The sequence below is a fragment of the Vigna angularis genome, chromosome 8 (assembly GCF_016808095.1).
Source record: "Vigna angularis cultivar LongXiaoDou No.4 chromosome 8, ASM1680809v1, whole genome shotgun sequence".
In the NCBI taxonomy this organism is placed as follows: domain Eukaryota; kingdom Viridiplantae; phylum Streptophyta; class Magnoliopsida; order Fabales; family Fabaceae; genus Vigna; species Vigna angularis.
This window is the reverse complement of record NC_068977.1, coordinates 2,687,037-2,708,993: the sequence shown is the minus strand read 5'-3', so window position 1 is coordinate 2,708,993 and position 21,957 is coordinate 2,687,037. Positions and strand designations below refer to the sequence as shown.

Below are 21,957 nucleotides of genomic sequence, written 5' to 3'. Positions count from 1 at the left end.
TTGGGTTCTCTTCCCTCTTTGTCCACCATTGAAATGTTGTTTCTCTCTCCCCTTTGAGTTTGAGTTCGACTTTTCTTACTTCGTTTCTTGGGTCATTTGTTCACTGTCGAGGATTTTGTCTCTCTCTCTTTATCCATTTTGCCATTTTTTGATGCTGTGACTGTGGACTCGTTGGCGGTATATATCCCTCGTCTTGGAATTTTGTTGATTTTGGCGTGCATTGTTGTTGGCAACATTTTCGTGGTTATGTAAGTCTTTGGCTTTTGTCTCCCATTGTGGTTGGCGGTATTTCTCCCAAGGTTTGGGTTTTTTTCGCACACACCGTAGAGGTTGGTATCACCAAGGTTTGGGCTTTTTCGCACACACCATTGATTCATTACCAAACTTCACATTAGAAGTTGTAGAAACCATCAATCATGACCAACAAGGGTCCTTCATTCATAAAATCTTAAAAACACTCATAACAAACAAAAAACAATCATGGGGAGCGCGGTTGTCACACCTGGGTAGCACAGATCAGCTTTCAGTACAAAACTACAAATTTAACCTAGTAATCGATTACAACCTTTCTGTAAGCGATTACAAGTGCATGTCTCCAGTGTGTATGGTGCAGGACCTAACCTGCGTTGCTAAGACCACCCAGGATGGGTCTTCCCTACACAGAAGACTTACCAAACTTCACACTACAAGTTGTGAAAACCATCAACCATGACCAACAAGGGTCCTCCATTGACAATATCTTAAAAAGACACTCACAACAAACAAAAAACAATCATGGGGAGCGCAATTGTCACATTTGGGTAGCGTAGATCAAATTTCAGTACAAAACTGCAATTTTAACCTGGTAATCGATTACAACTTCGCTGTAAGCGATTACAAGTGCATGTGTCCAGTGTGTATGGTGTAGGAACATGTTAGCTCATTGAATTGTTGAGAAAAAAATGTTATTTAGGTGCTTTCATGTAAGTTAGATGAGCTCCATAAGCAGTTTTGGCCAATTTCTGCCCTGGTAATAGATTACAGGGGTCTTGTAATCGATTACCAGAGGAAAAAGGGTATTTTATACAGAAACTTCAACTATACTCCCCAGCTAGATGAACAATGCTCCCCAACTCTGTTTTTCTGACCTTTGCTACTTTTTTTGTTCTTAACTTTCTCTAAAGAACTCCAAATGACTTGATTCTTGTTTTGTTAGAATCTAGACTCAAAGAACTTTCCAACAAAACAAGAATCAACTCATTTGGAGTTCGGTGGAGAAAGTTATGAGCAAAACAACCAGCAAAGGTCAAAGGTGGTAGAAATATATAAAACGTTAACTTTAAAGAATTAACTGCACCTACTTAGGTGTCCAAAAATTATAAATTAGTAGTCATTGAAAATATGTTTGAGTCTACTTTCTAATAAAAAAAGAATAACATCATTTGGAGGTCTGTGGAAAAAGTTATGATTAAAATAGTCAGCAAAGGTCAAAGTTGACAGCATGGGTTATGCATCTCACCTCAATTGGAGAAAACCACCTAAATGGACATTTTTATTTTGAAGAAATCAATGACCTAACCTCATTATTGGTACAGGAAGCTCACCGAATAACATTGAACTCACTCACCCATCTCAAAAAGGAAAAATTCAACAAAAGTAGAGAATGGGGAGCAGTGTTCATCTAGTTGGGGAGTACAGTTGAAGTTTGTGTACAAATTACCCTTTTTCCTCTGGTGATAAGGAGAGAAGATAGAGTTCGAAAACGAAAAGGACACTTTCAGAATTCAAACTTCAACCCATTTCAAATCAGATTTTAAATTTAAAAAAACATTCAAATTCAACCAATTAAAACTTGACATGTGACGTTGTCAAATTTTTGTCAAATTGGCGTGGTTAGAATTTTTGTTTTAATAATGTCTCACTCTCTGGCCACCACTCATTATAATAATATAATAATGTAAATTTCTAAATTAATAAGATAACTTTAGGTATTACACTATTGTAGAAAAATTTTAAATTAAGTATATGTAAAACAAAAAGTATAAAATATCATCGCCTGTTGATGAATGGTCACTTCTTTAACTAATATATTAACGAATAATGTTACAACGAACTACTTTTACATTTGATATAGATAAGATAATAAAAGATAAAATAGTTATAAAAGTGTAAATTTTTGTATTTTTTAAAAAAAGAAAAAAATAAAAAGTAAGAAAGAATAGTATTAAAATGAATATAAAAGAATTTAGGTGTGTCGTAGAATCATTACATTACTGTATATTAATATAAGTATATTTTAAAGATTTTTAAAACATATTAATAATTACTGATTTCTAATGTTTTAAAATAAATTAAATAAGTTTTTTAATATACTAATATTAATATAGTTTAGAGATTTAATAAAAAAGACATTATCAAGAATATTTGACAACGTTCTGACACGGATCACGTGTGGTTGTGAATAGTTCCACATGCGTCACTCCGGCGGTTAACACACCGCTACGCAAGAAACCGGGTGGGAGAAATTAAGACTCAACACGCATTAATGGGTGACATGGGTGACTGAGTCGGAGGAAGAGAGACTCTACACATCAATGGGTGACTGAATCGGAGGAAGAAAGACTCTCTCTAAAGTTCGTGCTCTCTCCTAAGCTTTTATTCTCTCTGTAACAAAGTTTCAAATTCAAAATCTGAATATTGAAGATGAACCCCAAAACTTGAAACATCTACCCCAATTCTCATTCCACGTTATTCTCATTTCTAAAAATTGTTTTCTACGTGTATCACTCATAACACGTGATGTATGTTAGAATGTTGGAAAATATTGTTATCAAATATATTATCCTGTCAAAAAGTCAGCAGAAAATCGACGGTCTGATTTTGGTTTGAGAATGAAATGTAAACATTTCAGTGTGAACTGAAGATAGTGGCGAAACTTTTTGAGTGACCAATCAGCATAAGATAGGAGGGACAGAGACAAAAATAGAAATTTCTACCGAATTTTTCTCTTGTCTTTTAAAAATTCCATAAGATCATTACACGATAGCATGATTTTTTCAGAGGTCAAGTGGCCTTTTGTTGAGGGTCCCAATTAAGGCGGCTGAGCTTTTTCCAGTGAGTTCTAGATTCGGTTTTTTTTTCCTCCTTAATACATTTGATTTTAAAATTACTTTTTTGCATCATATTTATACACATAATATACTTTTGATTTTAGTTTAAAATTTGATTTTCAGAATGTCCAATTCTTACCTTTACTTTTATTAATGGTTGTAACACTCTTTCTCAAATGAAAACTTTTTCATTCTATTTATTAATAAAAACATCAATTTCTATTCATACACTAATTTCATAAATTTTTAAAACATTCTTATAAATTTTTATTAGATAACTTTTAAACAAAATTCTCATAGTCAATCTCATCTCTCGTCAATCACCAATTCCAAAATTATCTATATTATTATTTGAGCTTATGTATAACAACACAAGTTATATTTATATGATAATCGCACAAATATAAATATAAATACACACATATTTGATCCAAATTCATGCTCATAACTCAACATAGAATAATGTTCATACAGATTAATAAATATAGTTATTCAAAATTTAACCCAATATAATCAAATAATGTTATTAACAATTTAAACAGTTAAAGTATTATGTAGAATGATTGTTTTCATTACAGACCTCTAATTGAGGATTTAACGGATCAAAGTAAATAACATGTTTAAAACCTACTATAAAAGTTTCAGTTCGATCCAATAAATAATAAAGTGGAAATCTTAATTTTTCCTGTATGACTTAAAAACAGAATTTAAGAAGGGGTTGAGTTTTCAAATAAATCCGAAAAAAATTTCTCTAAATATAAACATCCAATTAAAATCGAACGGTTAACGTGAATCAATATGTCTTAGGAACTACATATTATAATTTTAGGTTAATCTAATAGTTAACTAGGTTGGAATTGATGTTTTACCAAGGTAATTTAAAAATGGAATTTAAGTGGTTTTTCATATATATGTGAAATTAATTCCTCTAAGCATAATCATCCAATTAAGAATTTGAGCAATCAAGATGATTTTATATGTCTTATGGAACATATATCAAATTATCAGATCAATCTAATGGTAAACAAAGTCAGACTAACATTTTTACTAAGGTAACTTAAGGACAAAATTATAATGTTAATCAGGTTACTCAAATATGCGAAATTTATTCCTCTAAAGACAGATCCCTAATGAAAAATCAGAACAGCAAAAAAAGCAAAAAAAGGAGTAAGCTCCTTCAGGGATCATATATAAAAATTTTAGTTTAATGGAACGGTAAATTAAGTGGAAATTGAAATTTTACCAAAATAACTTTGAGACAGAAATAAAGTGGGAATCAATTTATTGAAGATTGCAAAATTTATCTCTTTAATTACAAACCATAAATTAAAATTTTGAACGGTCAAAGTGAATTAATATATCTCAAAAAACATATATAAAAAATTAAACTTAATCTAATGGTAAACAAATGGAGATTAAAGTTTTAATGTGGTAACTCCAAATGGAAAACACAAAAAACATAATCAAGAACAACCAAAATCCATACACATAGACACATAGCTATCATTACTAAATCCAACATGCTCATATCAAAATCATAAACCTAAAATGTACATCTATCATGCATCAAGAAGAGAGTTAATTCCCCTATCTCTTTTTTAGAAATTTTCTCTAGGTTGAAAATTGATCTCGAGCCTTCCGATAACTCTCCTTTTCTTGCAATGAAATTAACAACTAAATTTTTTCTTAACTTTGTTGTCGTCATATAACCGTGGAGTTACTCATGTTAATCTTTGGGATATGGTTTAAGTAACCAAAAACAAAATTATATAATTCCAAAAACAAAATTACCCCACATAAAGAGAAACAGCCACAAGTGCACCACTGTATTATTGTTCCCGACAATAAGATTTTATCAAACAATTATTATATTGCTAAGAAAACTGAAAAGATAATACTTTTAAAACTGACTAGAAAAGTATAAAGATAAATAATTAAAATTAAGACACATCATATTAATAGATCAATTTTGTTGGAATTAAAATTTTAAAAATTAAACCTAAATTAAGATGTACTAATTTAACAACAATTTCAAAATTTAGTTTTATTTTCAAAAAAGAATTAAGATATTTTGAATTTGGCATATTATATTCATATCTAAAAACTAAATCAAATGGAGATGAAATTTAAGATAAATAAAAGTGTAAAGAGTGATAAAGCATTATGTTTAATAGGGATATGAATTTGGAAAAAAATAATACGAATGGGACAATCACATGAACTAGTTCATGAGATATCATCTATATTCAGTGGCGGCTATGATTACTCACTAATTATTGTACTTAGGGAGAGATTTGTGAGTGGCCCATTTAAAGATTTCCGTGGATACGTGGAATGAAACCAAAATCCCAGATTTAAAGGTATTTTCAATGAAGTTATTATATTGTCTTTTACTTGCAACTCTTATTTCATGTGCAAATTGCATTTGGAACCTTTTGTTGGGTCAATACATACTATTTCTGATAACTTTTATTGGAACTGATTTCAGTCATATTAATTGTATTGTAGGTGCTCTTCTGCTCCTTTATTTGTGGTTGTGTTGTATGTAATTAATAATAATAAGTAATAATATCAATAATAGTAATGATAATTAATAATAATAATGATGAATAATAATATTAATGATAAGACAAATTTTGTAATTTTATTTTTCTATTTATTAAACTATTTTTAATATATTACATGAGTCAAATTATTCATAAACTTTATTTTAAAATTCATTTATTTTACCTTTAAATCTCTTAAAAAAAACAATACACATTATATTCTCAAATTCATTTACTCACATCCCCTTAAACAAATTTTCAAAAATGAACGCTCTTATTTGAATGAAAGCATATATGTGATATTGATATGCAAATCGTTTGTCGACTTGAATATAAGGACGAAAGACTTATTAAATCGTCTACGTTTCCTCCAAAGTTTCCTATTGAAATTAGAAATTGTGGACGAGTTCTATTCAATGAAGTCAATAATTAAAGGCATGAGAAGCGTAATATATGTTCAAAGATTCAATTACGGATTTTGCAGTTTTGATCATTTGTCCTATAATATGAAAGCATAACAAAGTGAGGCGTTATAATTTACAAGTAACAAATCAATACTAGGGAAACTATTGACACAACTTCACAAACAGAGAATTAAGAAGAAAAAAGAAAACTAATGCATAGTGTCACGCTTCAGAAAAACGTGCACAGTGGAGTCCACGTGGCAGGCGCAGGACGAGCCACCTCAGCTCCGCACATGGGCGACAGCAGCGCCTGGCATCCACTGACAGACGCCAGCTGTCGCACGCCAAGCTGAATCAGAGCACAGTGGGAACGTGCGTCCGGCGTAGTGGAATACACGTGTCCGCCTGGGAGTGGACGTCCGGCATCTACAGTCAAAATGAACATGCGTTCGCGGGAGTGGATTACACGTGTCCGGCTTAGAAGGGACGATCGTCCGTCATGGCTGTCAGCGGCGTAGTGGAGTGCGCTGGCGAGTGCGGACGTGCGCTGGCGGAGTGGAAAGCAAATCTGAGAGTTGAACTTATTCTCCACTCCCCCTGTGCGCGCCTCTCTTCTCCATTTCTGAGAATTCTTTCTCCTTACTCTCCCTCTCTGTATTCTCTCCTCCTTCTCTCTACGTTCTCTGCATTTCTCTCTAAGAAACCACCCAATTCATCTCCTCCAACCAGTATTTCGGCAACCTTGAAGGACGCACGACATCCAAGGCTTCCAGAGAAGACGTTCGTTTCAGACTGAGCTGGTAAGTCTTTTCCCACTCTCTGGACGTTCGTTTTCTATGCATGAAAACTCAATTCTGAGTTGTGCGTTTGTCATATTTCTTAAAGTAGAGTTGTCTGATTTGGTTGGGGCTCGTTCATTGTAGCTTGGTTTAACGAGCGTTGACGAGCGGAGGATTTGTAGTGGAAAGGAGTAATTGTGTGCGTAAGTGGACGTTCGTTCATTTCCGGGTAAGGGAAGCTTATTTAATTTAACTGGTTGATTTATACTATGTGAACGTTCGTTATTTGGCTGCATGAAAGTAATGCATGATGTATGAATGAATGGTATGGACGTTCGTCATTTTACTGTATGAAGTTGCTATGATTGGCTTAAGTGGACGTTCGTTATTTGTTGATTGGAAATGATATATGACTAAGTTTATGTATGATGTATGCAATATATATATATGAGATTTGATGATCTGGATCGTATGAAATGTGGAAATTGATTTTGATATGAACATATGAAGCTATGAAAGTCTATGATGAAAAATGTACTGGAATTTGAAATTGAAACTGAATTTCTCATGAAATTGTACATTCGTACTGAACGGACGGTCATTGACCGTTCGGTTTTACTAAAGTAACCTGGTTGAAATGTTAAGTCTTTCATTTGAATAAAACTCTTGTTTGAGGACGAGCGTCCTCGGCTAAAATACTTTGCTTATGCGTTCGTTACTGAACGGTCTTTGATCGTTCGGTTTTTCTGATGAAAATAACAGAAGTGGGATTCGTTCATTTGGAACGATTACTTGTTGAGGACGAGCGTCCTCGTGTCTAAAGACTATGCTTGAGCGTTCGGCCAAGCACTGTTGTATATGGTATGCTTTGATAAATTCCCTTCTGTTGTATGCATATATGTAATAGTGTATTTTATCGTTCGTAAACACTTCTCCGAAATCAATATCTATTATTTTAAAGCTACTGACGTTCAGTTTCACACTGAGCGTTCGTCCTTTAGTGTGCTCGATTTTATGCTGAGTGCTCGTTCTAATTGGGGTTCGGTCTTATACTGAACGTTCGTTCTAAAAGGGTGTTCGGTTTATACTGAACGCTCGTCCTAATTGTGCTCTGTTTTGAACTGAGCGTTCGTCCTAAATGAGACTCGGTCTCATACCGAGCGTTCGCTCTAAATGGTATTCGGTCTTATTATTTTGAACGCTCGCCCTAAATTGCGTTCGGCCTTATTCGGAACACTCGCTCAAAATGAGACTCGGTCTTAAACCGAGCGCTCGCTTAAAATGAGGCTCGGCCTTATGCTGAGCGTTCGTCCTAAATGACGCTCGGTATTATTTTGAGCGCTCGTACTCTTTTCCCCAGTGTTCGTCCAATTAACAGTACCTTACTCGGCCATTCCTGAACGTAATTGTTTCTTTGCCGTTCGTACTCTAATACGAACGAGCGTCTTTTTGGGTCTCATTTACAGCGTTCGTCCTCGGTCTTTGGGGACAGAACGTTCGGTGTTGGTGGTTTTCTTATGAATGGTGAAAATGATTATGTAATAATGAATAGTACCTGATGAACAGTAAATGCTGAAGAATATATATATGAGATGAATGGAAAGTTATGATTTTTGAAAGAGCGTTCCGGGGAGGAATGACTCAGAAATTGATTATTGAAATCTGTAAAGTATGAATGTGGTAAGCTTAGCCGGTTGTTCATCTTGATGTTCCGTGAGTACTCGTCCTCACGTAGAGGGGGTACGTCATGTGTGGGAACGGCAGGAGGTCCTAGTTCTGATGATTATTGGACAGATAGGATTAACCTCGGGTGGCAGCTGATGAGAGTTCCAGTTACTACACCACTCGGGTGCACGAACACCGAAGCTACACAGAGTTCATACAGTCCAGACAGTCAGTCGTGTTGCGTTTTATTTAGTACGTACGTTAAAGTGGGTTGTTATGTAATGAATGTGTATGTTGAGATATGCATGTATGTTGAATTGTTTACCTGAAATTGTATGTTAATGCATGAGTTAAATTAAGTAAGCTTACCCTTTCGTTTTCCTTGTGTTGTCCACTGTCCTTGTACGTCCGTCTTGTCATTGCAATGATCATCCGTGTGGATGTGAGCAGATGGAGACGAGCGTTTGGAAGAAATGCTGAATGAAGAGAACTTGGTTGATGTCGAAGTGAAGACCGAGCAGTGAGACGCTCGGCCAGTAGTTTGTGTTGGTGTGGTCGTTCGACCATCTTATCTTCTTGTTTGTTCTGTTAAGACCGTTCGGTAATTGTCCCTTGTAAACCGTTCGTTCAGATTTTCTTGTACGTTCGGTTTTGAATTGTAAACTTTTGTATGGACGTGCGGCCTTTCGCGCTCGTCCTTAATTGTTGAATTGTACTCAAGGACGTTCGCCCTTGAGCGTTCGTTTATTTCTGAAGTTTTAATTTTTTTTTTTTAGTGGAAAAACTGTTTGAAATATTATTAAATGTGATTTTCTAAATTTATAGTTTTGGCTGTATTTTTGGGATGTCACACATAGCAATTGTAAGCTCATGTTGATGGACCACACATACTACATAAAAGTCACAATGCTCAATGAGGCATTTATTCAAACAGTACATAAACATTAACACGGCCGATAAACGACTATGTCGTTTGTGGTGGAGCATACAAAAATGGTACCCACCAATGGAGGTCATCGTGGAGAGCTCAAACAATGCAGGATATTGCTGAAGGACTTGGATGCACCATGAACAGATTTCAGCAGGCGTCAAAGGAATTCGAGGGTGCAAGGGCAAAGTGATTGGGTTGCATGCTTGCATGTTTTAAACCTCTTTCTACGAGATAATATAAGAAACATGATTTTTTTCACATGTTCATATCAGATCTTATATCAGTATCGAGTTTTCTAAAATTGTTATAGCATCACTTTCTTGTTATTTGGACATACGACGTGGTTCAACCAAAACCTCCTGTGGAGTAGCTCTAGTAAGAACTTAGTCATATGAACAGGTTCAGCCGAAGGATTGAAGATGTCAAATGAATGCAATTTTAGCCAAAGTGAAATGGATCGTGTGTAAGCCAAGGGACATTTCAGCGCATTTCTTCTCCCACCTCCAAAGGGTAACAACTCAAAATGGTTACTCCTAAGTTCAACATCTTTGTGAGTGGTGAGGAACATTATTCTCTATTATGTAAAATGAAAGACATCTTCATCTCCCAATATATATAGTTTTATGTAAAGACCTCTTCATTGCTTTCATAACAATTAGGAGATAGACATGGTTTAAACACAACATCAAGTGGAGTTGTTTTAGTGTTGGTCAATCCAAAGGTTTCAGACATATCAGGAGGTTCAGTCGACGGATTTATGATTTCAAAATAATGCAAAAAACTAGCAAGAGTTAAATGAACAACTTGAAGGCTGAAAGATATTCCAGGACAAATCCTTCTACCTGCTCCAAATGGTAACAACTCAAAATGATGACCCCTCAAGTCAATATCTTTATGTGTTGTGAGAAACTTTTCTGGTTTAAACTCTAATGGGTCTGACCAAACATATTCATCTGTGTGGATTTTCCAAAGATTTGTAATCAGACGGGTTCCCTTTGTGACATTGTATCCATTTATAGTACAATCCTCTGTGAATTCATGAGGTGCAGAGAGAGGAGCTGGAGGGTACAGTCTTAACGTTTCTTTGACTGTAGCTTGAAGGTATATTAACTTAGTAATGTCATTCTCACTTAGCCATTTCTCTTTACCAACTATGTGAAGCTCTTCTTTAATTTTTTCCAATACATTAGGATTTCTTAATATTAAACACATTGCCCAGGTAAGAGTGGTACTGATTGTGTCAGTTGCTGCTAAAATTATTGACTGCAAAAACAAATATGCAATATAAAAATGTATGAGGAGCAATTTATAAAAAAAGAAATACAACAGAGAATCGAAAGTCGTGTTTGAACATATACACATACCAGTACAGTGGATTTGGTCATGGTATCTGCATCGAACCCATTACTTGTTTGTCCATCAAGCATTGAAATCATGACGTCCATGAAATCTTGAACTCCATCAACCTTTCCACCCAAAGCCTTGTTTTGTCTATGCTCCTCTAACCACTCACTTACAAGACTATCCATTTCCTTGGCAGTTTCTTTCATGGCCTTCTCATGGCCTCCAAAATCAAACCATCTCAACCAAGGAACAGCATCTCCCACTGTGAACACCCCGAAAAGACGCATGAACTCCTTCACAGCCTTCACACATCTCCCTGCCTTCTCATCATCCACGGTTCCTAAACTAAAATATCGCTTTCCCAAAACCATTTGAAGAACAATGTTGAATATCAAATGAGAAAACCATTGCTTCAACTCCACCAAGGCATAGCCACACTCGTTCTTGTTGCTACACCAAAAGGTAAAGAGTTCCTTGATCGAACCTGATTCAAAAATATGACGTAGCTGCTTCACTCGGTGAGAGGAGAGAATCTCTGAAATTGTCATCTTTCTTGCCTTTTGCCAATAGGGACCACATGGTCCTAAGCGGAACATGGCTTGGTTGTAGCTCATGTGTTCAACGGCAACAAGCTTGGGGCGAGAGGAAACGACTATGTCGTTTGTGGTGAAGCATTCCTTTGCCATTTCCCAGTTGTTGATTACCAAAGCCTTTTTGACACCAAGTTTGATCGCAGAATAGCTTTTATGGTTTATTACCATACCAATTCGGAAGCCTTTGGCAAAATCAGAAGCGAAAACAAAGATTTGATGCGGAACCTCAAACTTCTTCCAAGCGGCACCGTTCTGATATTGCTCCGAAGCGTCATGTCCCTGGAACAATCTTCAACTCATACTTTGCATCCAAGACAAAGACAATGATCTTTCCAGGTTACTTTCTATTTTGTAATAATATTTTCATTTCGTATCACAAAAGATTCAATTCAATGCTTTGGACAATGCGTGTGTGCGTGAGGAGGGTGTTACAAATTTTAAACTGTTTTTAATAGCGAGTCATTATAAGAACCTAAGTGAGGAGCCACGTGGAAATGAAGTGGAGCTCACGGTTACATGGCCTAGGGCCCATGGAAAAGTCTTTTTGGAAAAAAGAATTCAGCAAGCACATGTTTTGGAGTCAAAAGAAGATGGGGGGACCAATGACAGCTGGGAAGCACCAGCCGCCCGAAGTGGGATTTTATTTTATTTGGCAAATGGAGAACAGCACACGTTCGGGCCTTGCTTTCATTTTTGCACCATTTCTAAAAGCATTACGTGTAGGAGATAAAAGGGGTAAATGGTTATGCACTTGGGGAGTGAAATCCTTGCTGCAAAATCCGTGAGAGAGGTGGAGTTGTGAGCTGCTGCAGTTGCAAGGAGGCCTTGGTATTGCAAGTCTTGGGGGAGATAGATTCAAGATTCACAAAGGAAGTCTTCAAGAGGTAAGGGGAGCTAGATCCTTTTCTCTGGATTGTATGAACTATGTATGTATTGAAATCCATAATATACTGTCTTTGATGAATAAATTTCGTATTTAGAGTGACTTTGTTGTGTATGAATCTGTATGAGTGGTTGTAAAATTGTGCTGTTGTACGTGGATCTGGGGAAAAGGGGATGAAAATTGGGGCTCTGGAATTCTCGAAACGATTCTGCATAATTCTGCAGAACTAGAAAATACCGTTCGTCCAAACTGTGTTATTCTGACTATGTTCACTTTTCTTACCGCTCGTCCAAACAGTGTTACTTTGATTACGTTTGTTTTTCATACCGTTCGTCCAAACTGAGTTAGTCTGACTATGTTCAATTTCTTACCGCTCGTCCAAACAAATTTAGTTCGATTACGTTTGTTTTTCATACCGTTCGTCCAAACTGAGTTAGTCTGACTACGTCACTTTTCTTACCGCTCGTCCCAACAGTATTTGGTCTCGTAGTATTTGATCCATATGTGCGTTCGTCCAAAACAGTATTTGTTCTCGTAGTATTTGATCAATATGTGCGTTCGTCCAAAACAGTATTTGGTCTCGTAGTATTTGATCCATATGTGCATTCGTCCAAACAGTATCCGTAATGATCTGATAATGTTCGGCTTTTTGAGCGTTCGTCCATACCGTATTGTAGTGATCTGATAGTGTTCGGCTTTTTGAGCGTTCGTCCAAACAGTTTTCGACCTCATAGTGATCTGATAGTGTTCGGATTTTTGAGCGTTCGTCCATACCGTATTGTAGTGATCTGATAGTGTTAGATCTATTGATCGTTCGCCCAAACAGTATTCATAGTGATCTGATAGTGTTCGGCTTTTTGAGCATTCGTCCAAACAGTTGTCGACATCATAGTGATCTGATGGTGTTCGGTCTGAGAGTACTCAGGTTATTAGCGTTCGTCCAAACAGTGTTCGACCTCAGAGATCGATCTGATCGTGTACGGTTTTCTTGACGTCCGTTCAAATAGCGTTCGGTTTGATAACGTTCGTCCAAACTGTACTCGACCTTACGGTTTGCAGTCTGATAGCGTACGTTCTTGTAGCGTTCGGCCTAAGCTTTTAATGTTCGGTTCCAAGACCAATTGTTGTTGTTTTGGATTATTAAGTGTGTGAAATGATTAGTATGATCGTGGGAATGAATTATCCTAAAATATGAGATATGTTGGATTACTGATAATATAACTGTGAACCGTACGTATATGAGTATGTGAACTGTACGTATATTAGTATGTGAACTGTACGTATATTAGTATGTAAACTGTACGAATATGAGTATGAACTGTTTAAGTTTAAATTTCCGCCTCTTTATTTGGATGACTGTAATTTCGCACTTAATTACATGTCATACTATAACTGTTCTCTTTATTTAGATGTTGACGTCTATATTATATAATCGTAGTTATTATATAACAGGGATGTTACAATCATCTTATACAATATTTTAATCTTATACAATATCACTGAATCAGGACGCTCGTTCTTTTTCAACGAGGATAATAGTCCCAAGGTCCTTTGTACTGGACCCAGAACCCTAGGAAGCTTACCTCCTGGTCGAAAGAAGATATGACTGATATCGAATTGGAGGCTCTGAGTGCTATGGCTGCGTTGTCTCACCCCTTTTCTTCCAGAAAGATTATCAACTGCCTCGAGCATGACGATATGAACTCGAGGGTATTTGGTATGTTCTTTTACTGAGCACTTTGAATTTTATTTTTGCACCATTGACTTGGTATTTGTTTTATGGTACTTGTTGAAACTTATGTTCTTGGATTTATGCTTGAATGTTTATAGGATCGCGTTTATTTTTTTTTAGTCATTTGTTGACGTTTATATCCCCTAGTTAAATGCTGGAACCTTAGGGATTACTACCCATAGTTGGATGCGTCCGGAAGCTGTCTTATCCGTCATCGCGATCGGGTCTTAGTGACCTTAGGGATTACATCGCTTAGTTGGACGCGTCCGGAAGCTGTCTTATCCGTCAACGCGATCGGGTCCCAGTGACCTTACGGATTACATCCCTTAGTTGGACGCGTCCGGAAACTATCTCTCCGTCAATGCTCTCGGACGGTCTACAACGAACGTCCTTCCTGCTTGACCGTTCGGCCAAGGAACGCTTCCCAATATAATCGTTCATGACCCAGGAGACCTTTCCAGTAGGCGTACATGATCGTTCATGGAGAGTCTCTCGGTAGTCGAAGAGATAGGATGACTGCTCTGTGGCTTTGCCTGAATACGATGAGCGCTCGGTGACTTCGCCTATCCAGGTGTACTAGACGACGGAGACGACCGACCCGCTAGGTGTTTAACGTCCAGGTGTGCTAGACGACTGGGACGACCGACCCGCTCGGTGTTTAACCTGTTGCTGCGTTGTATCAGCATTAGTTTATTGAGAGCCCGTTCGACCTTGTTCTATGCCTTTTTCAGTCTAGCATTATGATGCTGTATCCGTTCTTGCTTGATGATAGACCGTTCGATCTTATGACAACAAATTGAATTTAGGATAAAATTAAAAATAGTGTTCAGCAATTATAATCTGACTGAAATAAACATGTCAACAAATTTTAACTAAAGTAGAATTTGAGGTGAGTCGCGTTGCTAGTGTTAGGAAGGACTTTTCATCACTTCTAGTCGATACACCTCAGGATTGTGCGGTCAGAGCTATGGCTGCGGCTGCGACTCTCGCCTACATTTTCGTTCCTGCTTTCTATGTGGCCATTCGGTATTTCTTTTTGGAGACCTTGATGAGCTTCTTATCCGCGACCGATCCGTCTTTACATACTTACGGAGATGACCCTCTCGGATAAGCTGCTCGATACTGTTTTTTAACGTGGTACATTCTTCTGTGGTTGACCATTATTTAGGTGATACCGACAGGTTTTTCCCTTGTCGGTGTCCGTAGGAGAACATCTCCGGTGGAGTGTGATCAAATTGGTGGCAAGAGCTTCCTCTACAACCTTTGCGCGAGGAGCATTAAAAGCCGCAAAGTGGTTAAACTGGTAACGCGAGGGAAGTTTTTCTGGGGATGGTCCCCGTTATTATGGAATGATCGTTTTCCCTCTTTTTTGTTCGCGTCGTTCGTCTCCTGCTGCTGCTTCTTCCGTGACTGCGTGATGTCCTCTACCCGAATAAACTTTGCCACCCTAGCCTGGAGTTCCTCCATGGTTTTGGGGGGCTCGACATATAAGTCCTCCGAGAAATATCCCGGTCTCAAGCATGAGGGTAGATTGCTGATAATAAAGGAATGGCCAATATCCTTTATCCGCCTAGCGGTTTCATTGTATCTTTTCATGAAGGACTTTAGAGATTCGTCCTTCTCCTGCTTGGTGTTGACGAGTTCTGCTGGTGTCAGGTCCTGCATTCGGCTGGACGCGTACTGCTGTCTGAAGAGGGATTTCACCGTGGCAAAGCAGTCTATTGTACCTGGAGGAAGGGTGTTATATATAACATCCCAAAAATACAGTATTAACTATATCATAGAATAATTACATTTAATAATAACTCAGATCAGTCTTAAATTTGAAGAGCATACAGTTACGGCCGAACGGCCTTACAGACAGATTTACACATTTAAAATGTACAGCGGTACGAAACTAATCCGAACGGTTGACAAAAGAAGCTACCGAACGGTCAAATAAAATCAAAAGAGGAGGTGGTCGAACGACCACCTTGCTACGCTACACTACTGACCGAACGTTCTACTTTTCGGTCTTTACTTCTACTTCTACCAAATTTTCTTCTTCCAGCGCTTCCTCCAACAGCTCGCCCCCTTCTGCTCACATCCACACGGATGATCATTGCAATGACAAGACGAACGTACAAAATGAGACACGATAAGAAAACACAGGGTAAGCTTATGTAATTTAATTCATGCAAAAACATACATTTCAAATAATCCAACACACAAGATACATTTCAATCATGCATATCGTACAAAGCCTATTAGTAGATTGACTGTCCAGATTGTATGAAATATGTCTAGCTACAGACGTTCGTGCACTCGGGTGATGTAGTAACTGGGATGCACTCAACAACTGCCACCCGAGGTTAGCCTTATCTGTCCAAAGTACCCCTAAGGACTAGGACCTCCTGCCATTCCCACACATGAACTACCCTCCTCTACGTGAAGACGAGTACTCACGGAACATCAAGATGAACAGCCAGCTTAGCATACCCACAGTCATACTTTACAATTTCCAACATTCATACATGAGTCGTTCCTCCCTGGAACGCTCGTCCATAATCCACAACATTTCTAAATCACATTTTCTTCATCTTTCGTTAATAAATATTTCATTTAATCACCTCGTACAATGATTCATGAGGATTACAAATAACGAACGTTCAACCCGAACTTGAAATCGGTTCGAACACATAGGGCTAGAGCGAACACTTGAAGTGAGTCTCAGGAGTCTTCGGTTCCAGAAGGGATTTAGACTAAAGGGTATTATCGGGTTGAGAAAGAAACCGAGTAAAATCAATTATCACTATAAACGAATGGAACGAGCGTTATTTAAAAGTGAGTCAATTAGATGAACTGACTTTTAAGGACCTCAACCGAACATCGAAATGACCCTGCCCAGTACTATGGCTCTATGCGATAACCAATGAATACATATACTTCGAGACTTTCGAAGAAGAAGACTTAGGATAATTCCCATGAAGAAACCGAATGATTATGGAAACTTAGTTTAACTGAGTTTAGTATCGAGGAATCCAAAATGCCAGTCAAAGACTGAACACTACATTGAGCTAACCCTAGAGAGCTTAAACGAACGCTCTTATTATGAAGTTTAATTTAAGGAGATAGAACGAGGGTCTGGTGTAAGACCAAACACTTGCTTAGGACGAACACTTGGTATAAGACCAGGTGCTACTAAACTTAAAATGACTAAATATACGAATACATATATTTACCAAATTTTAAGTTTATCACAGACTACTCAGATACAACTACGCTTGGCCGAACGCTCAAGCATAGTATTACCACACGAATACGCTCGTCTTCAACTAGGATTCTTTCCAAATGAAAGAATCCAATTTCAACTGAGCTTACTAGAAATACCGAACGGTCGAGGACTGTTCAGTACCGAACGTACAATTTCATAGTGGAAATTTCATACCAAAATTATTTATATTCTAACTCATTTCTTAACATATAACTTCATAATCTTTCACATTCATATCATAATCATTTTCAGATTTCATAACATCCAAACATAGAGATTTCATACATTTCATACATCATAACATAACTCAATCATTTTTCATATCCAATCAAGTCAACGAACGTTCATGCAACACATAATCATATATATTAAATTAATAAGCTTCCCTTACCTCTAGCGTGAACGATCGTTCAAGATATAGAATTGCAGTTTGTCTGACTAAGATTCTCCTACCCCCAACGTTCAATCAACTCTTCAAAGCAAAACAAACAACAAACAAACTGTTTCAGAAGAATACTACTAACTCATGCAACCAGGAGTTGGTTTGCATGTGCCAGGAAACGAACGACTAAAGGAGAAAAACTTACTAGATCAGAAACTGAAACTGTTTGGTTCAGAATGAAGCTTAGGACGTCGGGAACGTTTCTACGGTGCCTGAACGTAGATCGGAGTAGATAAAGGGTGAGATTTCTTAAAGAGGAAGAGTTTCTAGTGAGAAGGAGGAGAAATGAGAAGTTCAGAGTTTTGGGAAGAAGGTTGCATGCAGAAGAGAGTGGGAAGGAAGTTTCAGAAAAATCATTTTTCTTCCCACGTCAAACGAGCGTCCGCTCTTCTGCTGACACCTGCATCCCACTATTTGATTTTTAATCCTCGTTGCTTGACACCTGGCGTCCATTCAGAGGGGTTTTTGAGTGCGTTTTAATGGTTCTGACTTTATACCACGACAGTAAGTTTATATTTTATTCTGTTTATATTTTTATTTTTGTTTATATTTTTATTCTGTTTATATTTGATTCTGCTTATGTCAACTTAATGTCCATAAAACAACTTATAAATACAAAGCCAGGAAGGCAAGCCAGGAGTCCTATTCACACTCACATTTACATCAATAGATTGTTTACATCCAAAAAGTATCCTAATAATTTTGATTGTTCGGCGGACCTTGATCTGAACGCTCGCTCCTTTCGCAACTCGATCGTTCGGCAAACTTCAATTTCCAACGGAGGGGAGATGTACCTGCAAGGGCACTCGGACGCTTAAGTTAGGCGTATGGTAAATGAATCACAATACTCAATTGAGTACTTTCAGATGTAAACAATCTATGATGTAAATGTGAGCGTGAATGGAACTTACTTGACTTATGGCCCTGGCTATGTATTTATAAGTTGTTTTATGGACTTTAAGTTGATATAAGCCCAATAAAATATAAACAGAATAGAAACATAAACAAAATAAAATATAAACTTACCTTAACCGCTTAGATCATATTTGCGTTTTATGCGAACGTTTTATTCCTTGCTAGATTCATTAGCTCTAGCCTAATAGTGGCCCGAGTGGTATTGACCGATAATATCATACCGTCCGTACATAGTGCCCCAAGTCCGAGTTAACCGTTCGACTTAAGACTGTAAGGTGGTTGTTATTAGGAGGGTTCTGTGTTACGCACCGTTTTTAGCTCCGTGCTGCGCACCGTTTTTGGGTTTTGATTTTCCGGCCTCTGGGTATTGGTAGAGTCTGAAAAGTGGGATCGTTGGATTCTTTCTAATCCTACGGTGCGGAATGATCAGCGGTTACATCAGCTTCCCTCATCAATGTGAAAGGATTTTCTGAGGAACCCTGGTTAGCGCAACCGTCATTTCTACTTCATCGCCTCGACCAACTTCTTCATTTCTCCTTCTCCAGACTTTCCTTTGACATTTACATACAGGTAACTCATGGACTCTTTTTCCTATTCAGATTGTGCCCCAGCATTTGTTGAGAAAAGGCGGAGTGGCAACCAGGCTGACGCACCAGAGCGTTCTCGGAATAGGGCTCAGTGTGAGGTTGTCTCCATACTTTATGGTGAAAACGCCTTTGTCTATGATGGTGTTGCGGTGGAGGAGCCCGAAAATCTTCCTTCCTCTATCGGGAGTAACTATGAATGGGCCTCTCGAGATGTAAGTAGATTCCCTAGTATTTTCGATAGTAGGGCTGTGTTATTGAATTGGGCAAACGATAATTGTATTCTTAGAAATCTCAGCTATGGCTCCTGTGTTAAATTAGTTGCCTGTGGGGAAAACGAGAGAGTCTTCTATGGTAAAGAGAATTCTAAAGACGATTTCTTCTATGTTTACTCTTATCTGTTCTACGATATGTACCTTAGGTTTCCTCTAAATGTTTTTCAAATGGATGTCCTGAAGACTCTGAATGTCGCTCCCACACAGCTACATCCAAATAGCTGGGGGTATATACAGGCGTTCGCGGTTATGTGCCAAGCCTTGGCCCTTAATCCCACGGTTGCCCTGTTTCTTTATTTTTTTAGGACCCGGCCGATCGAAAAGAGGGGTTGGGTTTCTCTAATTACTGAGCCTGGGGACCCAATTTTGGAATTATACGCCCAATCCTTTAGAGGTTTCAAAACCCAGTTTTTTAGAGTGTCTATCACTGAATCAGGTCGCTCGTTCTTTTTTAACGAGGATAGTAGCTCCAAGTTTCCCTTGTACTGGACCCAGAACCCTAGGAAGCTTACCTCTTGGCCGAAAGAAGATATGACTGATATCGAGTTGGAGGCTCTGAGTGTTATAGCTGCGTTGCCTCGCCCCTTTTCCTCCAGAAAGATTATCAGCTGCCTCGAGCATGACGATATGAACTCGAGGGTATTGGGTATGTTCTTTTACTGAGTGCTCTGAATTTTGTTTTTGCATCATTGACTTGGTATTTGTTGTGTTCTGTTGCGTATAGCTGTTATGGGTAAAAAAGCTTCTCTTGACTGGTTTGCCGCTGCTCATGCCAAGAAGAATAAAGGGGGATCCTCGATCCTGACGACTGTCAAGAATCCTATTCATGTTGATGACGAGCGGCCACCTCCCGAACGGCCGCTTTCAAGAAAACGAAAGATTATCACCGGTGGAGATTCGAAAGCTTCCGATAAGAATAAAGGGGGAACCTCAGCCTTGAGGACTATCAAGAATCCTATCCATGACGATGATGAATCGCCACCTTCTCCCGAACGGCCGCTTTCAAGGAAACGAAAGGCTGTCACCGGTGGAGATCCGAAAGCTTCCGATAAGGGGAAGAGTATTGGAGGGGTGGTCGACCCGCATGCCGATCGCGACATTCCGAACGGCATGTGGGATGTGGCCTTTAATCTTGGCCATAAGATCGAGTTCAACTTTGATTTGGCTGAGCAGAAAGTCATGGAAAAGACTTCTGAGCAAAAAATGGCAGATGACTGCTTAGAATTCACATGTCGGGCGGCGGCGGCTGCCTGGAACTTAGCGTATGCCTCCAACCGAGGTAACTTGGTCACCGTGCTTGAGCGTCTAAAAATCGAACACGCTAAGTGTGAGCAACAGCGGAAGGAATCCGAGGAGATGATAGTGAAGGGTCGGGAGATAACGGAAAATCTGCAGAAGGCTAGCGTTGAAATGAAAAAGGTCAACGAACGGCTTGTAGCTGATCTGGAATTTTCAAGGAAAGAGAATGAGCAGTTGAAGAAAAGCTTGACAATTTTGACTGCCGAGAGGGAGGCCTTGCGCCAGACCATTACTGAAAACCAGGAGTTGCAGGATGAGATGACTGATGCTATCATCCTGGAACATACCAGGGGCTTTAAGAAGGCGCTAAGGCAAGTGTCCTATATTTTGAATGTCTGTACTGAAGGAGTCAACTTCGACATTCGGAAGGACGTTTACCAAGGAGAGTGGGTTCCGATAGACGTCATTCCTGCCGGGTCATTTCCAGATGACGAGCCTGCAGGGACGCCCACCGAGGCAATGGCAACAGAGGAAGCTGCTCGAATCGAGACACCCGAGGGGAATTCAGGGGTTCCTGCTGTCGAGGATGCCCCCGTCTTAGACCTTGTATAGAATAGATTTAACTTTTAGACATTCTGTTATTTTGTACTTACTGTTCTTAGGGTTGTTTGCTGCGTGTATGTCCTCATTTGGTACTTGTCTTGAAACTTTATGTTCTTATACTTGAATGTTTATAGGATCGCTGTACTTGAATGTTTATAGGATCGCTATACTTCATTGTTTATATGATGAGTGCCTTTGTTGACGTTTATATCGCCTCGTTACATGCGTGGCCCCTAGGGATTTCATCCCTTAGTTGGATGCGTCCGAATGCTGCCTATCCGTCAACGATATCGGGTTCTTGTGACCCTGGTGTGGAAACCTTTTCCATTGATTGGGTGCCTCGGCACGAACGGTTCTTTGTCGCCCGCTCTTGTAGTAGTCTGTATGCAAGATGTGATTATCTGCACTGTAAGACAATATCAAAAGTCCAGACCGTTCGGTCGAGGTATAACTGCTTTAAAGTCCTGTGATCTGCTAGATATATAATATCAAAGATATAATTGCGACCGATTGGTCGAGATGTAACTGCTTTAATGATCCGCAAGATGTATAATATCAAAGATATAATTGAGACCAATCGGTAGGATGAACTTGCTCATGCCTTAGTGCCTTGTGACCTGTTTGATAATATCCAAATATATGCTAGACCGTTCGATCTTTGATTGGACATTTGAAGTATT

At 38.4% G+C, this 21,957-nt stretch overlaps 2 protein-coding genes across 5 annotated transcripts; one reads left to right on the top strand and one right to left on the bottom strand.

The window, feature by feature from the left end:
• Positions 1-6,689: 6,689 nt before the first annotated feature.
• Positions 6,690-21,483, top strand: LOC108319346 (uncharacterized). Of its 4 annotated transcripts, XM_052867030.1 has the most exons (5): positions 6,690-6,839; positions 6,963-7,047; positions 13,743-13,951; positions 19,176-20,081; positions 20,160-21,483. In XM_052867030.1, the coding sequence occupies exons 3-5, from the start codon at positions 13,837-13,839 to the stop codon at positions 21,284-21,286; spliced, it is 2,148 nt and encodes a 715-aa protein (XP_052722990.1). In that variant the 5' UTR covers positions 6,690-6,839; positions 6,963-7,047; positions 13,743-13,836; the 3' UTR covers positions 21,287-21,483. The 4 variants fall into 4 exon arrangements, with proteins under 4 accessions (XP_052722990.1, XP_017405940.2, XP_052722991.1 ...); XM_017550451.2 differs by lacking the exons at positions 6,690-6,839; positions 6,963-7,047 and adding an exon at positions 12,086-12,235; XM_052867031.1 differs by lacking the exons at positions 6,690-6,839; positions 6,963-7,047 and adding an exon at positions 12,091-12,235 and having other exon boundaries at positions 19,872-20,081.
• Positions 9,386-11,906, bottom strand: LOC108319341 (cytochrome P450 82A4). The gene is made up of 2 exons (XM_017550447.2): positions 10,779-11,906; positions 9,386-10,677 (listed from the first exon to the last, which is right to left on the bottom strand). The coding sequence occupies exons 1-2, from the start codon at positions 11,517-11,519 to the stop codon at positions 10,036-10,038; spliced, it is 1,383 nt and encodes a 460-aa protein (XP_017405936.1). The 5' UTR covers positions 11,520-11,906; the 3' UTR covers positions 9,386-10,035.
• Positions 21,484-21,957: the final 474 nt, after the last annotated feature.